Source organism: Vipera ursinii, assembly GCF_947247035.1.
Source record: "Vipera ursinii genome assembly, chromosome: 2".
Taxonomy (NCBI): domain Eukaryota; kingdom Metazoa; phylum Chordata; class Lepidosauria; order Squamata; family Viperidae; genus Vipera; species Vipera ursinii.
Genome location: NC_139513.1, coordinates 262,801,253 through 262,820,831, shown reverse-complemented (window position 1 = coordinate 262,820,831; position 19,579 = coordinate 262,801,253). Strand labels below are relative to the sequence as shown.

The 19,579-nt window shown below is 41.4% G+C and overlaps 1 protein-coding gene across 3 annotated transcripts in view; it reads right to left on the bottom strand.

Moving 5' to 3' along the window:
* The window catches only part of IQGAP2 (IQ motif containing GTPase activating protein 2), a 174,025-nt gene that overhangs the window by 68,520 nt on the left and 85,926 nt on the right, over positions 1 to 19,579 (bottom strand). For 2 of the 3 annotated variants that reach the window (XM_083354736.1, XM_083354737.1), the window contains exon 3: positions 4,828 to 4,984. The exons of the other annotated variant lie outside the window; for it this stretch is intronic. In XM_083354736.1, coding sequence (XP_083210862.1) covers positions 4,828 to 4,984 — 157 coding nt within the window. The remainder of the gene's footprint in view (positions 1 to 4,827; positions 4,985 to 19,579) is intronic. 3 annotated transcript variants of the gene reach the window in all.

The window sequence follows — 19,579 nt, the reverse complement described above, 5'->3', positions numbered from 1 at the left end:
TTGTCATGAGAATACTATAGTCATAGCAAACACTCTTTTCCAACAACCCGAGACGGCTCTACACATGGACATCACCAGACAGTCAACACAGAAATCAGATTGACTATGTGCTCTGCAGCCAAAGATGGAGAAGCTCTATACAGTCAGTAAAAACAAGACCAGGAGCTAACTGTGGCTCCGACCACGAGCTTCTCATTGCAAAATTTAGGCTTAAACTGAAGAAAGCAGGGAAAAGCACTAGGTCACTCAGGTATGAACTAAATCATATCCCTGATGAATATACAGTAGAGGTGACAAATAGATTTAAGGAATTAGATCTGATAGACAGAGTACCTGAAGAACTATGGACAGAGGTTCGCAACATTGTACAAGAGGTAGCAACTAAAACCATCCCAAAGAAAAAGAAATGCAAGAAAGCAAAATGGCTGTCTGAGGAAGCTTTGCAAATAGCTAAGGACAGGAGGGAAGCGAAAGGCAAGGGAGAAAAAGAAAGATACGCCCAATTGAATGCAGAATTCCAGAGAATAGCTAGAAGAGATAAGAATGCCTTCTTAAATGAACAATGCAAAGAAATAGAAGAAAACAATAGAATAGGGAGGACTAGAGATTTCTTCAAGAAAATTGGAGAGATGAAGGGAACGTTTCATGCAAAAATGGGCATGATAAAGGATCAAAATGGCAGGGACTTAACAGGCAGAAGAGATTAAGAAGAGGTTACAAAATTACACAGAAGAACTATACAAGAACAAACTTAATGTCCCTGATAACTACGATGAGGTGGTCACTGACCTCGAGCCAGACATCCTAGAATGTGAAGTGAAGTGGGCCTTAGAAAAACTGAGCAACAACAAAGCTAGTGGAGGTGACAGTATTCCAGCTGAGCTATTCAAAATCTAAAAAGAAGATGCAGTAAAAGTGCTACTCAATTTGCCAGCAAATTTGGAAAACTCAAGAGTGGCCACAGGATTGGAAAAGATCAGTTTACATTCCAATTCCAAAGAAAGGCAGTGCCAAAGAATGTTCAAACTATCGCACCATTGCACTCATTTCTCATGCTTAAAATCCTACAAGCTAGACTCCAGCAGTATGTGGATTGAGCACTACCAGAAGTACAGGCAGGATTTCGAAGAGGCAGAGGAACTAGAGATCAAATTGCCAACATACGCTGGATCATGGAGAAAGCTAGAGAGTTCCAGAAAAACATATACTTCTGCTTCATTGATTATGCTAAAGCCTTTGATTGTGTGGATCATAACAAACTGTGGCAAGTTCTTAAAGAGATGGGCGTACAAGACCATCTTATTTGTCTCTTGAGAAACCTTTATGCGGGTCAAGAAGCAACAGTGAGAACTGGACACGGAACCACTGATTGGTTCAAAATTGGGAAAGGAGTCCGGCAAGGCTATATACTGTCGCCCTGCCTATTTAACTTATATGCAGAGCACATCATGAGAAAGGCAGGGCTAGATGAATCAAAAGTTGGAATTAAGATTGTCGGAAGAAATATCAACAACCTAAGATATGCAGATGATACCACTCTATGGCAGAAAGTGAAGAAGAACTAAAGAGCCTTGTGTTGCGGGTAAAGAAGGAGAGTGCAAAACCTGGGTTGAAACTTAACATTAAGAAAACCAAGATCATGGCATCTAGCCCTCTCAATTCCTGGCAAATAGATGGGGAAGAAATGACAGATTTTATTTTCCTGGGCTCCAAGATCACTGCAGATGGGGACTGCAGCCAAGAAATTAAAAGACGCTTGCTCCTCGGGAGGAAAGCCATGGCAAATCTAGACAGCACACTAAAAAGCAGAGACATCACCATGTCAACAAAAATGCATATAAAGGCTATGGTCTTCCCAGTTGCAATGTATGGCAGTGAAAGTTGGACCATAAAAAAGGCTGAGCGCCAAAGAATTGAGGCCTTTGAACTATGGTGCTGGAGAAGACTCCTGTGAGTCCCTTGGACTGCAAGGCGATCAAACTGGTCAGTCCTAGAGGAGATCCTGACTGCTCTTTAGAAGGCCAGATCCTGAAGTTGAAACTCAAACACTTTGGCCACCTAATGAGAAGGAAGGACTCACTGGAGAAGAGCCTAATGCTGGGAAAGGTTGAGGGCAATAGAAGAAGGGCATGACAGAGAATGAAGTGGCTGGATGGAGTCTCTGAAGCAGTAGGTGTGAGCCTAAATGGACTCCAGAAGATGATAGAGGACAGGAAGGCCTGGAGGAACGTTGTCCATGGGGTCGTGATGGGTTGGACACGACTTCACAACTAACAGCAACAAGACATTATGACAAGTGCCTCAATCTGAATGGTGATTATATCGAAAAATATAGGTTGCTTCTCTTTGATTAGTTTCCACAAGAAGCAATGGATGGAAAATAGTAAGAGAAGCAATTTAAAACTAAGAAGAAATTTCCTGACAGAACAAATGATCAGTCAAACAACCTGCCTCCAGAAGTTGTGAATGTTCCAACACTGGAAGTTTTTAAGAAGAGACTGGACAGCCATATGTCTGAAATGGTATAGGGCAGGGGTGTCAAACCTGCAACGTCACGTGACATGTCGTGACGTATCAGAACTTTTTTCCCATTACCAGTAATCGGGTAGGCACAGTTTCGCCATGATGCATCTGGCCCACAGGCTGGTAGTTTGACACTCCTTGTATAGGATTTCCTGCCTGAGCAGGGGTTTGGAGTAGATGACCTCCAAGGTCCCTTCCAACTTTATAGTTATAATTATAATTATAATTATAATTATAACTATAAAGTTGGAAGGGACCTTGGAGGTCATCTACTCCAATAATTATAATTATAATTATAATTATCATCTTCATCATCATTATCATCACAGAGATGTTCCCTGAGGATGGGATCCAGCACAAATTTGAAAGCTCAGAAGACAAAACCTCTGGTTCTGGTGGCCAACCCAGATTGGGTCCTGCAACATTATTCTGGGACATGTATATTCGCCCTCATTCACTGTAACATCCTTTTAAAAAAATGCTTCTCCATAGTCTATTTTTAGTAGAATTTTAGTAGAATTATTTCATTTATTGGTTCTAGCTAAAATAAAGAAATTTATTTCATTTTAATTCAGTTTTCTGATGAATGACTATTTATTTTAATATATTTATAATATCTCAACCTTATTCAGCAGCTGTGGTGATGCAATGGTTATAATGCAGTACCAGAGGCTAACTCTGGCCACAGTCTAGAGTTTGATTCTGACAGGGCTTGAGGAGGTTCTCAGCCTTCCATTCTTATGAGATTGGTAAAATGAGGACCCAGATTGTTGAGGGCAATACGCTGACTCTGTAGACTGCTCAGAGAGGGCTGTAAAGCACTGTGAAGTCTAAGTACTAAGTATGTAAGTCTAAGTACTATTGCTATTATTTTAGGCTACTCCAAGTGCCATGGTTTAAGAATTACCATAGTTTTATTCCATACAGCATTAACCTTGTGAACTCTCAAGCTTCTTCCTTCCATTATATATTCAAGATGGACAGCATTTAATATTTATTTGTTATGTATATGTAGGGGTCTGGGTCTATACATATGTTGTATATAGTATGTTTAGGTGTGTGTCATGTATGTGTTTCACTTTGAGAGCAGGCAACTAAATTTCATTTTTGATGTGTGCCATTGTGCCCACAGTAAAAAATGACAATAAAGGTTATCTTATCTTAATCACTAATTCTTAATTTTTAAATTCTTTATTTTAAAAAAATCTTCTGATCCATCCAATTCCAATAATGAAAAACATTTTAAATTAATATCTCATGAAATGTGGTAGATGCCATATTCAAAATGAAAATTGCCAAAACATACACAGTTGGAAATTACTGGGACTTATCATTCTTATTAGAAGGAAACAGAACAGGTTTGAAGCACTTTCAACTCTTCTTCATATGCCAATATTCCCCAACTACTGCAGAACAGGTTGTTGAAGTTAGTCTCAAGCTACAGTCTCAAGCAGATTTCAAAAATATAAGATTAAGAAAAAAAATCTGCCATATGGACATTAGTATGAAAAATCAGAATCTTTTTAAATCTTTGCTAAATGGCAGAGTAGTTTCCCTATGCATTTTATAAAGGAAGCTTGCATGTACTTTTTTAAAGATGACATTGTTTTTAATATATTCTGTATTTCAACATACCGTAATATATCTCCCTGCACTAAAGCATTAAGCACACTTTTGTTAAGAATTTAAGGCTTTATGTTTCTAGAGGAACAAGTAGCAAAAATATCGATTAGCAAGGTTTTAATCCTGACAATTGCTTTTGGTGCTAAGATCTAATCCTGAGACGTAAAAAGAACTTATTATAATCTTAATTATGGTGCGTGCTGTTATAGTAAAAATATCAAGTATTAGTTACTAGAAAATTTTCTATATAGTCACTCAAATCTTATACACGTAGTTAGCGACTTACAATCATATGTTTAGCGACAATTAGAAGTTACAACAGCACTGAAAACAGTGGCTTATAACCAATCTTTGCACTTACAACTGTCATCACAGTCATTTGATCAAAATCTGGGCACTTGGCAACTGGCATGTATTTACAACGGTTGCAGCATTTCAGGATCATGTGATCACCATTTGTATCTGCCCAGCAGGCTTTCAATAAGCAAAATCAGTGGGGGGGAAACAGATTTGCTTAATGACCATATGATTCACTTTCTAATTATAATGATTCACTTAACAATTCTGGCAAAAAAGTCATAAAATGCGGCATGACTCATTTAACAATGACCTTGCTTAATAATAGAAATTCTGGTCCCAACTGTGACCATAAATCAAGGACTACTTGTATGTAAATTTTACCTTGTAACGTATCTGCTTCACATCATAGATCTTCCTATCAGAGACCAGCTTTGGTGCAAAAAACTTAGCTAATTTGGCAAGGTAAACACCGTTCCTTAAACCTTCTTCCAGTTCAGTGGTAGGTGGTAACTCTTCATCTAGGCAGACTTCCATCCACCTGTGAAAACAAATATTCATAATAGTTGCAGCTTTATTGTAAATTAATGCTTTAGATTCTTTTTGTAACTCACCAAGGTGGCCATGATTCAGAGCAGCGCCTTTTAAACCTGTGACCTACTTCAAAATCATGGATACAGTGTTCAAGCTTTCTCCAAACGATTTTAATAAACCGTAAGAGGAAATTTACTGAACACTTTGAGGATATTTATATTAATGGGATTTCATTTAACCGAATTAATCTAACTAAATTTACATTTGAGTTTTATTCTAGCACTGATCATTTCTTTGACTTGACATATCCCTCCAAGACAAATGTGGACCACTGCCTTAAAAAAAACCCTACTTGTATCTGACTTAGCAGGAAATGAGCCAGGGGTACATTCAAAATACTATGTCCTCTTGTAGTGCTTATCTTTCCTTTTGTGAGTTATAAAATTCTGTTTAGAAAGTTAGCAATGCACTTTTTCCATAATATTTCAATTTTTCCCCATTTCCTCAGTCCCAGTTTTCTGTTATTTTCCCTAAATCTGTACACATTCCATGCCTATTGAACATACTCAATTAAATTGTTTGGTATGATTAGATTTCTTTCCCTTAATAATGGGATGATTTTGCAAACACCAGCATTCCATTAAAATTAATAATGAAATTACATGGGTTCTAAAAAAATATAAGGTTATTCATAGAAAATATTTTCTATATCCACTAAAAAAAGATTGACAACAAAATTATAATATTAACTAAATTTAAGTGAACAAATATAACTGCAACAGTTATTCAAGATACACCTAATTTGAGGTGATTTTATTTCATTTTAATTTTTAGCCTACTTTCAAACATAATGCATTCCTTACTATAGGAATTTAAGGAAGACAAAAATTTAGTTTGCCCCTTTCTTGTGCAATAAATTTACTAAACAACTGATAATCCCACAAAAATTTATTCATTAACTCCATATTATCCAGAAAGCTATTCAGGAAGCTACAAAGTAATAAATCTTCCTCCTGGAAAGTTACCACAAAGAGGGGAACTACATTAGTACCAATAAATATGAAGTCTACTATATTAAGAAAAAAATATTATTCTAAAATCAAATCTATTATGTTTATGTCTAAAAGATATATTTAGTATATGTTTAAATCATAAAATATTTTATTAATGTGGAAGAAATACAATAGACATCAATTTTTGATCCTGGAGAAATTAAATAGAGAGATTAAATATGTCTTAATGCAGGGATCCCCAACCCCTGGTCCGTGGACCAGTATGAGGCTGTGGCATGCCAGCAACCGGTCCGCACAAACAAGCAAACCTCCATCCACGAGATGCAGGCAGCACACAAAAACAAGCACCCTCCGGTCTGCAGAAAAACCTCTCTCCATGGAACCGGTCCCTTGTGCCCAAAAAGGTTGGGGACCTTTGTCTTAATGCTTAAAAAAATCACAAATGATTCTGTGGAACACTTTTCCTTTTTTTAACTCAAAATTATGAGGTGCTTCATACCTGATTATAGAAATGTACTTATTACATATATTTATAAACTGTCCAGCTGCCCAAATTCTAAGCAGTTTAGAGTAATACTAAAGATGTTTTTATTCATAAAACAACTAAAAACCCAGTAACAAAATCAATGCCAATTTTACTACAAACATTTGGAATTCAATCTACTCTAAATATTAGCAATATAATTTTTGTTTATATTCTCTACGGACTTGCTCGCCCTCAGGGGTGCTCCCCCCTCCTGGAGGCGGCCCGCCTTTCCAGCCGAGTATAATCTCGAGGAAGGTCCCATCTATTGGGATCCTGAGAGATGGCCGGGCACGGTTACGGACCTCCGACGTAGACCTAACAGGAGGTCTTTGATTTGTTTTTTGTCAAAAATTTTTTGGGGGTTAGGGAGGAGGGAGGGTTCTTTTCTTGGTTGTTTGGACGAGGGGGGCAGTCCATCTACCGTTGTTCAGGCTAGTGCTGAGGCTGATCGCGATGGGGAGGAGCGGGGGTCGGCTGCTTCTGGGGCTCCAGGGCCAGTCGTGGGATTGCCCATTCCCACGACGATAGGGAATGGCAGCAGGTGTAGGAACAGAGGGCCGTATCGGTCTCAGGGAAGGCCTCTCCGCTGCTTACAAGCGGTGAGGCACTCCGACCCTCTGGTTCCGCCCCGAGGTCCCGGGAGTGAGGATGTGCAGCCTCCTGAGCTCCGGCTGGTGTATTTGAATGCCAGGTCGGTCGTTAATAAGGCTCCTCTCGTTCGAGACTTGGTCGAGGGTGAGCAGGCTGACCTGGCTTGCATCTCGGAGACCTGGTTGGGCCCAGAGGGCGGTGTTCCTCTGGTTGATCTTTGCCCACCAGGTTTCCGGGTGCTGCACCGGCCTCGGGCTCAGGGTAGGGGTGGGGGAGTGGCTGTTGTTGTGAGGGAGACCTTGTGTCCGCGGGAGGCCACCGTTCCCCAGACAGTCGGGTGTGAGTCTCTCTTTTTGAGATGCGGCCCTGGTGCGCAGTTGGGCTTGCTGCTGGTGTACCTTTCGCCTAGTCACGCAGCAGCAGCCCTGCCTGAGCTGCTTGATGTCCTCTCGGGGCTGGTGGTTGAGTTCCCGAAACTTATAGTTTTGGGGGACTTCAACCTACCATCGCTGGGAGGATCATCTGAGTTAGCTCGGGAGTTCATGGCCTCCATGACGGCCATGGACCTGACGCAAGTAATTACGGGACCGACTCATGAAGGAGGCCACACCCTTGACCTTGTTTTCTTGTCTGGACGGTGGTTAGATGATCTTGGTGGGGGCTCTCCAATTATTATGCCCCTGTCATGGACCGATCATCATCTCCTGCGGCTGGTCTTCCGTTTTGCCACCCCCCGCCGTGGGTGTTTGGAACCACTCAAATGGTACCGCCCCAGACGCTTAATGGATCCCCAAAGGTTCCAGGCGGCGCTGGGGTCCCCACCTGCCTCCCTCACTCACAGCTCGGCCGAGGCCCTAGTGGAGGCCTGGGAAAGGACGGCCACTGAGGCCCTTGACCGAGTTGTACCCTTGCGGCCCCTGACCCGGTGCAGATCCCGTCGGGCTCCATGGTTTTCTGCGGAGCTCCGGGAGATGAAGCGTCGGAGACGGGGCCTAGAGAGCGGTTGGAGGTCCAGCCGATCCGAACCCGACCGATTGCGACTAAGAGCCTATATTAGGTCTTATCTCGCTGCAATTAGGGAGGCGAGGTCTAACCACTTCGCCACCCTTATTGCGTCCGCAGATAATCGCCCGGCCGCCCTGTTTAGGGTGACTCGCTCCCTCCTAAATCAGGAGGTGAGGGAGGATCCCTTGCAGGGACGTGCCGAGGAGTTTAACCAACATCTGTCGGACAAAATCGCTCGGATTCGGACCGGTTTGGACTCTGACTGGGCAGAGTCTGACGATCAGGACACGGGTGGTCTTGTCGATACCATCTGGGAGGAGTTTGATTCTGTAACTCCGGAGGAAGTGGACAGGATCATGGGGAGGCTGAGCACCACCACATGTTTACTGGACCCGTGCCCTTCCTGGCTGGTTTATGCAGCCCGGGAGAGGACACGCAGCTGGTTCCAGGCAGTTATATCGGCCTCTTTGAGTGAGGGTATCTTCCCCGCCGTCTTGAAGGAGGCGGTGGTGAGGCCTCTCCTCAAGAAGCCTGTCCTGGACCCGGCTGTATTGAACAACTTTCGTCCTGTCTCCAACCTTCGCTTTCTTGCGAAGGTTGTTGAGAGTGTGGTGGCGCATCAGCTCCCTTTGGTCCTGGATGAAGCGGATTATCTAGACCCGTACCAATCGGGTTTCAGGCCCGGGCACAGCACGGAGACGGCATTGGTCGCGCTGGTGAATGATCTCTGGAGGGCTCGGGACAGGGGGCATTCCTCTGTCCTAGTCCTATTAGACCTCTCGGCGGCTTTCGATACCATCGACCATGGTATCTTGCTGCGGCGTCTCAGGGGATTGGGAGTGGGAGGCACAGTTTTACAGTGGTTCTCCTCCTATCTCTTGGGACGTTCGCAGTCGGTGTTGGCAGGGGGGCAGAGGTCGACCGCGAGGTCTCTCATTTGTGGAGTTCCTCAGGGGTCGGTCCTCTCGCCTCTCCTGTTCAACATCTACATGAAGCCGCTGGGTGAGATCATTCGTGGCTTTGGAGTTGGGTATCATCAGTACGCTGATGATACCCAACTTTTCTTTTCGACCCCAAACCACCCCAGTGATGCCCTCAACGTGATGTCCCGTTGCCTGGAGGCGGTTCGGGTCTGGATGGGGAGGAACAGACTCCAGCTCAACCCCGACAAGACTGAGTGGCTTTGCATACCTTCGTCCCGGGTTTATTCGGACATTCCACCTCTAGTTATGGGGGGTGAACTATTACCCCCCGTAGATAGGGCTCGCAACTTGGGGGTCCTCCTAGATTCACGGCTCACTTTGGAAGACCATATAGGAGCCGTGACTAGGGGGGCCTTCGCACAGGTTCGCCTGGTGCGTCAGTTGCGGCCCTATCTTAGCCGGGACGATTTATGCACGGTCACTCATGCGCTCGTGTCCTCTCGTCTGGACTACTGCAACGCTCTCTACATGGGGCTGCCCTTGAGGACTACTCGGAAGCTCCAACTGGTACAGAATGCAGCCGCGAGAGTGGTGTTGGGAGTCTCCCGATACTCCCACGTTACGCCTCTGCTCCGTGAGCTGCATTGGTTGCCAGTTGTCTTCCGGGTGAGATTCAAGGTACTGGTAACGGTATTTAAAGCACTCCATGGCATGGGGCCGGAGTACCTCAGGGAACATCTGCTGCCGGCATCAAGCTCCCTGCGCCCTGTGCGTTCCCACAGAGAGGGCCTCCTCAGGGTGCCACCGATCAGAGAATGTCGATTGGTGGCCCCCAGGGGGAGATCCTTCTCTGTGGGCGCTCCGGAGCTGTGGAATCAGCTACCGGTTGAGCTCCGGATGGCGCCCGATCTTCGCTCCTTTCGTCGCGATCTTAAGACATTTCTGTTTGTACAAGCCGGCCTAGCCTGAGGGGGAGTGTTGGGGTTATTTTATTTTTTGTTTTTTAACTTTTCTTGGGGTTGTTAGTGTTGTATTTATATTGTTTTTAACTAGGGCAATTTGTTTAATCTCTTTTTTAATGTTTGTATTCACTATTTTATTCTGCCCTGTGAACCGCCCTGAGTCCTCAGGGAGAAGGGCGGTATATAAATGTTATTAAATTAAATTAAATTAATATTATTTACACTATTATATCTTGCTAGAATTTATTATGAACTTAATTGTACTACTTAATTATAATTGTTGATATTCTAGACAGGTATATACTATCCTTACTAATATAATTAAATCTGTTAATATATTTGTAGCTTTCTGTCTACATTCTCATCCCACATTTTAAAAACAATGAAAGTAGCAATAATTAAATAAACACTAAACAATGTAAAATGTAGACTTTTTTCAATATCTGCATTTAAATTAAGAGAGTTTATTTCTCTCAGGAAAAAATATTACTTAGAAGCATCAGTGTTGGTATATTTGAATGTGGATTACAAAAATAAAAAACTTTATAGTTCATGGATACTGCCAAACTGAAATATTACATATTGCTTGTGGCTTTTATAAAGACCAAATATTTAAAATGTGCCCATACAGAATTAGGTAAAAAAATTTGTACATATGTGTATAGATAGATGATAAGTATAAATTGATTTCCATTTTTTCTGTTTCTGATAGTTATTACTTTACTATATTTAACCACCTAATATTACTGATTTACTAATTCTTTAACTACATTCGTGGTGAATAAAATAAATAGATTAAAAGTAGAAACAATGTAATATTATTGTAAAACAGTAAGACAATCATGTAGGACAGATATCTATATGGTTGCTAGAAACTGATACCAACTTAATGGAACATAAACAAATGAAAAAGGCAACTGATTGGGAATTTTAGAAGTTGTATTCAAGAAACAGAAGATGGTTAAATATATTTATTTTATTTATTTTATTTTAATCCCATTTATATCCCGCCCTTCTCCGAAGACTCAGGGCGGCTTACAATTTAAGCACAAACCAATGTGCTTAGCAATAGCCTTCAAAGCGGCATTATTACAAAGTCAGCTTATTGCCCCCAACAATATATAATATATACTTTGTAAGTAGAATAGAATAGAGAATAGAGCTGGAAGGTACCCTGGGAGTTCTTCTAGTCCAGCCCACTGCTCAAGCAGAAGACCCTATATCAGGGGTCGGCAACCCGAAAAAGGAAAAGAGCCACTGGGAACCGGTTCCATCACACATAAAAAAAAGTGGGAGCCGCGTGCGTGTGTCCATGCACGCGCATGGGCAAAACAGGTTTTTCTTGCACATGCGCGGACGCACGTGGTTGCCTTTTTTTAATGTGATGGAACCGGTTCAGGGTTGCGCGACGGCGACGGCCCGTCTGCAAAGCTGCCGCTTTCGGCAGCCTGCAAACGTGCTGTGGCAGCTTTCACAAGAAGCAGCACGGCTACCCATTCCGAGAGGTGCGCGCACACCTCTCCGAACGACCGTAGGTGCGCGCGCACCTCCCCAAACCTCCCCAAACGTCGGCAGGTCTCCGGAAGGCAGCGGCTTGGGAGAGGTGCGCGCGCACTCTCCAAACCGCCGCCATCCCGTTTGCACAGCTGCCATGTTCGTCAATGTTTGACGAACGCGGCAGGTCTCCGGACGGGACGGCGGCGGCTTGGAGAGGTGCGCGCGCACCTCCGCCCTTTGGAAAGGTGCGCACGCACCTCTCGGAACGGGCGGTGCCACTCTCCATTTGGAGAGGTGTGCGCACACCACTACCCGTTCGAAGAGGTGCACGTGCACTGGGCGGCTGGGAGCCGCAGGAGACGGCTCAAAGAGCCGCATGCGGCTCCGGAGACGCGGGTTGCCGACCCGTGCCCTATATCATTTCAGACAAGTGACCGTCCAGTCTCTTCTTAAAAACCTTGAGTGATGAACCACCCACAACGTCTGAAGGCAAGCTGTCCTACTGGTTGTCTTTACTGTTAGGAAGTTCGTCCTTAATTCGAGGTTGCTTCTCTCCTTGATTAGTTTCTATCCATTGTTTCTTGTCTTGCCTTCTGGTGCTTTGGAAAATAAATTGACCCCTCCTCCTTGTGACAGCTTCTTAAATACTGGAATACTGCTATCATGTCCCCACTAGTCCTACTTTTCTCTAGAGTGGCCATTTCCAAATCCTGCAACCATTCTTTATATATTTTAGTCTCCGGGCCTTTAATCATCTTAGTTGCTCTTCTTTCCACTTTTTCCAAAGTCTCAACATCTTTTTGGTAATGTGGTGACCAAAATTGGATGCAGTATTCCAGATGTGGCCTTACTAAGGCTTTATAAAGTGGTACTAATACTTCACATGATTTTGATTCTATGCCTCTGTTTATACAACCAAGAACTGTATTAGCTTTTTTGGCAGCTACTACACACTGCTGATATATAAAGTATATGAAGTAACTCTTAATTTTTCCTTTTCATTTTGAAAAAACTAAATTTTCATGGGCTAAATATGCTTCCAACCAAAGTTCCTGGGACCATACCACTAAAATTGGTGATGTCCCGTTGCCTGGAGGCGGTTCGGGTCTGGATGGGGAGGAACAGACTTCAACTCAACCCCGACAAGACTGAGTGGCTTTGCATACCTGCATCCCGGGTTATTTCGGATATTCCATCTCTCTCTATGGGGGGTGAATTATGATCCCCCGTAGATAGGGCTCGCAACTTGGGAGTCCTCCTAGATTCACGGCTCACTCTGGAAGATCACATAGTGGCTGTGACTAGGGGGGCTTTCGCCCAGGTTCGCCTGGTGCGCCAGTTGCGGCCCTATCTAAGCCGGGATGACTTATGCATGGTCACTCACGCACTCGTGACCTCTCGTCTAGACTACTGCAATGCTCTCTACATGGGGCTGCCCTTGAGGACCACCCGGAGGCTCCAACTGGTACAGAATGCAGCCACAAGAGTTGTGTTGGGAGTCTCCCGATACTCCCATGTCACACCTCTGCTCCGTGAGCTGCATTGGTTACCAGTTGTCTTCCAGGTGAGATTCAAGGTACTAGTAATGGTGTTTAAGGCCCTACATGGCAGGGGTCCGGAGTACCTTAGGGAACACCTGCTGCCGGCATCAACTTCCCTTCGCCCTGTACGTTCCCACAGAGAGGGCCTCCTCAGGGTGCCACCGATCAGAGAATGTCGATTGGTGGCCCCCAGGGGGAGATCCTTCTCTGTGGGCGCCCCGGAGCTATGGAATCAGTTACCGGTTGAGCTCCGGATGGCGCCCGATCTTCGCTCCTTTTGTCATGATCTAAAGACATTCTTATTCGAACAAGCCGGCCTGGCCTGATGGGGGATTGGTGGGGTTTTTATATTGTTATTTTAATATTTGTATTTACTGTTTTTAGTGGGCATATATTTAATTCTTTTTTAACTTTTGTAACTTTGTATTTTTATTCTTGCCCTGTTCACCGCCCTGAGTCCTTCGGGAGAAGGACGGTATATAAATATTGTTAAATAAATAAATAAATAAATAAAATTGAACAGCATGCAGACATAATACATCTATTTTAAGTAACAACATCCCCTAATACAAAAAAAATGGCTGAAAATTTTAGCACTGTTCTTTTAGCAGTATCAGCTCAGGCCTTGGACCAATTATGAGTAGCCTCAAAACATTTTTAAACAAAAACTACAGTTCACAGCCACATTTTGTTGTTTTAGATACAAAACAAGTAAGAAACATCAGACAGACCTGTGATGAGCCATTATTTCATGAGTGGGAATGTTTTTAATAGCATGCAACAACTCTCAATCTCTCCAGACATATTTTGTAAGTATTGCTAAAGCTCCTCATTTTAGTAAAATAACATTTTCAAGGTGGTGCAAGATTGACTTGCATTTGAACAGTAATGGAGACTGAAAGTGTATGATACAGCAGAACAAACCTTTGAAAACAACACACTCTGAAAATAGTTAGCACAGCTATTCCTCTTGAACTAAATTCTTCTGTAACTATAAACAATAATTATTCCAAATCTGTATCCCAACAACTTATCATTTTAGCTATTCACAGTCTTCCTTACTAAATAAAAATTGAAATTGAAATATACTCAATTAGACCACTAGAATATACTACTTTGATCTAGATGGGACAATCAGGTAAAAACTCATGAAAATATAAAGTCCACAATATGTTAATGCTGTAAAACCATTTATTCATTTCTATTCAGTCTAAAATTAACTGGAAAATGAAAGCATCAATCTATTCATTGACTCAAGTTATCGTTGGTGACCAGCACATTTTTCAAGACAAGTTAAAAACATGAAAAACATGTGACCAAAGTGCTTGGGCTTATCTTCTACTTAAATGTCCTTGCGATCGTGTAAATTTGTACTTTTTATTTACAAAAACTTTGGTGCTTTTTAATCTATAATTTTAACACACTGCCAAAATGAGAAATATGTGATTGTGTCTATTTTTAAGAGACAGATTTTAACATTAAGAGAACAAGCGAGAGGATCCAGACCAGAAGAACTATGTGTAGTTTAATGAAGAGAAGAGTGAGGGGTGACATGATAGCAGTGTTCTAATATCTCAGGGGCTACCACATAGAGGAGGGAGTCAAGCTATTCTCCAAAGCGCCTGAAAGCAGGACAAGAAGCAACGGATGGAAACTAGTCAAGGAGAGAAGCAACCTAGAACTAAGGAGAAACTTCCTGACAGTTAGAACAACTAACCAGTGGAACAACCTGCCTCCAGAGGTGGTGAATGCTCCAACACTGGAGGTTTTTAAGAAGAGACTGGACAGCCATTTGTCTGAAATGGTATAAGGTTTCCTGCCTGAGCAGGGGGTTGGACTAGATGACCTCCAAGGTCCCTTCCAACTTTATTATTTTTATCATTATCATTATCATCATCATCATCATCATCATCATTATTATTATTATGTGAGGAAGTTACTTACTAAAGCTGTACTACATTGTTCATGAAATGCTTCACTACTGAGTTAAAGAAAAAAAGAGAGTCCAGAAGCTACCTTCACCCAGGAGTTTCCTGCTGCTTCAATAACACTGAAAACATTAGAATAAAAACTATAATGTGGTAGCATCATGAACTAACTGGAGCACTGATTCTATTATTGGAGAAAACTACTGATCTTCAAGACCAAGAGAGAATATGCTATCTTATCAGTCATTTGCTGTAGGAATTGAGGTTTTCAAAAGAGAACTGAGTGTTTCATCTTTAACATTAGCATCAGGAGAGGTTGAAGGAGATGTCACACAGAGTAAGAAAGCATCATAACCATCAGGTTTGGAGACATCAGCATGAATTCCACTCAGGTAAGTGTGGCTCAGTGAACATGGATAAATTCTGAATGCCAATGGCCCAGTGGCCTCACTGTATTCAAGCTTAATTGAGGAGAAGACAATAATGTTTAAGCAAGAGGCCATCTGAATCTGGATATAAGATCTGACTCAAACAAGTATCTTAAAGAATCAACAATTCTGAAGATAAGAGAACAACAATTGCAAAAGCTACTTATAATTGGTCCCTGGCATTGGAACTTGAGAAGGCGTGGAAAATAGAAGGCCAAGATGTGGTATAAGTATATTATAACTGACTATAATCTCAGTGATTTGACATTAAGACTGAGCCAAATTGGAAAGTAAGAGAGCAGTCCAAAAAACCCTTATGACTGTTCAGCATCCCCATGGTCACGTGATTTACATTCGGATGTTTGACAACTGCTTCATATTTATAATGGTTGCAGTGTCCCAGGGTCATGTGATTATCTTTTGCAACCTTCTGACAAGCAACATCAAAGGAGAAGCCATATTCACTTAACAACCGTGTTACTTATTTAACAACTGCAGCGATTCACTTAATAAATGTGGTAAGAAAAGTTATAAAATGGGGCAAAACTTACTTAACAAATTTCTCACTTAGCATCATAAATTCTGTGCTCAACTGTGGCCATAAGTTGAGGATACCTGCAAATCATACTGGTCTTGAAACTTTCTTCCTGATATATGTTTCCTTGATTTATGAGGAACTAGTCTTTGAAACAAAAAAAAAATCAGGAATGTAGTAATAGTTTTTCAGACTAACAAATTTGTTTTAAAAATATATGAAAAAAATAGGGTTAAAAAAACGTCCTAACCAACTCGGGGGGTTTTTTGTTTTGTTTTGTTTTTTTGCCACCAAAGACTAACATGACTCTTCTATTACAATATGGACTGGAGAGCCATTCAGAATGAAACTGACACTTTGGGGTTGGAAAAAGCCATTGTGGAGAAAACTTTGCAGCTGCTGGAGCCAGAATCAAGAAAGCAACCCATGCTTTTTCATCCCTCTTTTTTATTTTGCCCTGGTTAAAAGGAGCAGCCCCTTGGAAGACAGATTTCTAAATGGGTAATTTTCTGCATGCCAATAATGCAGAGGAGATGATATCATGGACAATGGAAGATTTGGTGAAGGAACTACCAATTTCTGAGATCCAGCAGAAGGCATGGAGGAAGACTGAGGTTGGGAGGGACTACAGAATCAGCTGCCATTGGCTCACCTTCACTAGATGGAAAAGAGCCAAGACTCCTGCAATGTTGATATGTGTGAAATGGGCCCCTTATGGCATAACATCAAAGGCATGTAAAATACTACTTTTTTATTATATCCCAAAGATTATGGGATTTCCCTGTCCTGGGAAATTTGTCCAACCGTTTCTTAATAAATGTATATCATTTTTTTAAAAAAGTGTGTTCCACCAACTCTTTAATTTGAATTGTATTTCCTTCTCTTTCTTTTTGTTATGTTGTTCTGATATTACATTATATTTATTTGAAGAAGAAGAAGGAGGAGGAGGAGGAGGAGGAGGAGGAGGAGGAGGAGGAGAAGAAGAAGAAGAAGAAGAAGAAGAAGAAGAAGAAGAAGAAGACGAAGAAGAAGAAGAAGAAGAAGAAGAAGAAGAAGAAGAAGAAGAAGAAGAAGAAGAAGAAGAAGAAGAAGAAGTAGTAGTAGTTGGAAGGGACCTTGGAGGTCATCTAGTCCAACCCCCTGCTCAGGCAGGAAACCCTATGCCATTTCAGACAAATGGCTGGCCAGTCTGTTCTTAAAAACTTCCAGTGTTGGAGCATTCACCACTTCTGGAGGCAGGTTGTTCCACTGGTTAATTGTTTTGTCAGGAAGTTTCTCCTTAGTTCTAGGTTGCTTCTCTCCTCGACTAGTTTCCATCCATTGCTTCTTGTCCTGCTTTCAGGTGCTTTGGAGAATAGCTTGACTCCCTCTTCTTTGTGGCAGCCCCTGAGATATTGGAACACTGCTATCATGTCACCCCTCACTCTTCTCTTCATTAAACTACACATACCCAATTCCAGCAACCGTTCCCTATATGTTTTAGCCTCCAGTCCCCCAATCATCTTTGTTGCTCTTCTCTGTACTCTTTCTAGAGTCTCGACATCTTTTTTACATCGTGGTGACCAAAACTGGATGCAGTATTCCAGGTGTGGCCTTACCAAGGCATTGTAAAGTAGTATTAGTACTTCACATGACCTTGATTCTATTCCTCTGTTAATGCAGCCTATAATTTACCTTTCAATAAACTGACACTGTAAGTTGTTCCATATATTTTGTTAAGGATGCTTTTAAAATGAATCTGGAAGGCAGAATTGATAAAATAAATATTCACAATTCTAGATGTTTTTTTGGCATCTCCTAATAGTGTTTACTTTGAGAGAAATTATATTAAATAATGTGCAATTCCAAGATTTATATTGTCTCTAAAGAAGATGTGCTGTTTTCATTTAAATATTGTATTCTCTATATGAAAGAACAGAAAAGGTTAACAGAAAAGGCTTAGTCACATACAGGCCTTATTACACAGAACAATGTTGTAGCTAGCCATCTTTTTTCCCCCTTCACTTTCAGTAATAGGTAACTAATTTCACCTATGCCTAATGGCATAGAAAGAACATTTTAATGATCACATGTTAAACACACAGGCTAAAGTTTGTGACTAACCAATCCCCCATGATCTGACAGCTTAGGTAAAATTCTTTTCTGGAAGGTTACAATGAAATTTCAAAAAAGATATAATTTTACATTCATTCCATTCTGGGCCTCATTTTACTGCTTTTTTATATCAACAAGGCATGAGGATTTAACCCTCAGCTTTGATCTGTTGCCTACTCTTTCTTCTCCTATTTCCACAATTTACCTGACAACCGAATCTATGTTAATTTAGAACAGTGTTTCTGTACAGAAAATCATTGATTTAATAAGATTAATGAGGAAAAGGGTAACCTGCCTATTAAAACAAAATATATATTAAATCCAAATTGTTTTTAATACATATGTATTTTGCATGTTCTACACACACACTAAATGGGAATAGGCTTTTACACACATGCACAAACACAATTTTATATAACAAGCAGAAAGTTATGCGTACATAGAAGCATATATTATACAAAAAAACCACATGCCCACTGCATTTGAAGTCTGTTAAATTCTTACTGTACCTGCTGATTTGAGGGTTTACTGTAGGTAAGCATACAAAGCTTATAACCAAATTATCTTACCATCATACCATGTTGATCTTATGAACGCCAGCGGATAGAAAATGTAAAGAAAGAAGGCAAGAAAGCAAATATCACAGCTTACAGTGTCAAAGCCCATGAAGAGCTAAGCCCAAATTCTAAAACTATTTGTACCAGATATAATAAGAGATGTGTGTTACACTTTCAATCTATTTCAAATAATTGCCACTGTCAAGTCAGTTATTATTATTTACATAAACTTAAATTCTTAATTGTTTTCATTATGACTAAGTCTAAAACCTGAGCATTCTGGAGACTACAGCTGGTACAAAATGTGGCACACAAGTAGTTATGTGTGCTCTTCAAGCAGTACATATTACACCTCTGCTTCACAAGGTGCATTGGATGCCAGTGAGCTTCAGGGAACAACTCTATCTACTAGGAATATCATCTGACTGGAACCAGAAAGAGAACCTTTTCTAGTGGGGTGCCCACCCTTTGGAACATCATTCCCATGGAACCTATAATGGCCCCTACCCTTGTGGTCTTTAACAATGGCCTGAAAACATGGCTGTACCACTAGGCTTGAGGGTCTGGCAATAGTGGTGAGCCTTTAGCATGTCTATACTGCTGCTAACTGTGCTTGTTTATGTTGAATTGAGTTTTAATGTTGGTTTTAAGATGGGTTTATTGTTCTTATTTATACTTTTATCGTTCTTGATCTTAATTGTTGTGAGCCACCCAGAATCATAGAGGTAACATGGGAGGTTGTTCAAATTGAATGAATGAATTAATAAAATGTCTCCAAAGTTTAAAGGAAAGTAGCAAACATTAAAGAAAGAAACTAACACTGACACACATTTTCAAGTGTGAACTTGTCCCACGACAAGCAGGTAATTTCAGAAATCTGAAGTTTCTGAAAGGAGGAAAGAAAATCCACTAATTTCTTACTTTTAAAATATGCAGCCTGGCCTTTTGTTATTTAGATATGCAAAACTAGTAGATTTACAGTAGCTGAAGTATTTCTAACTT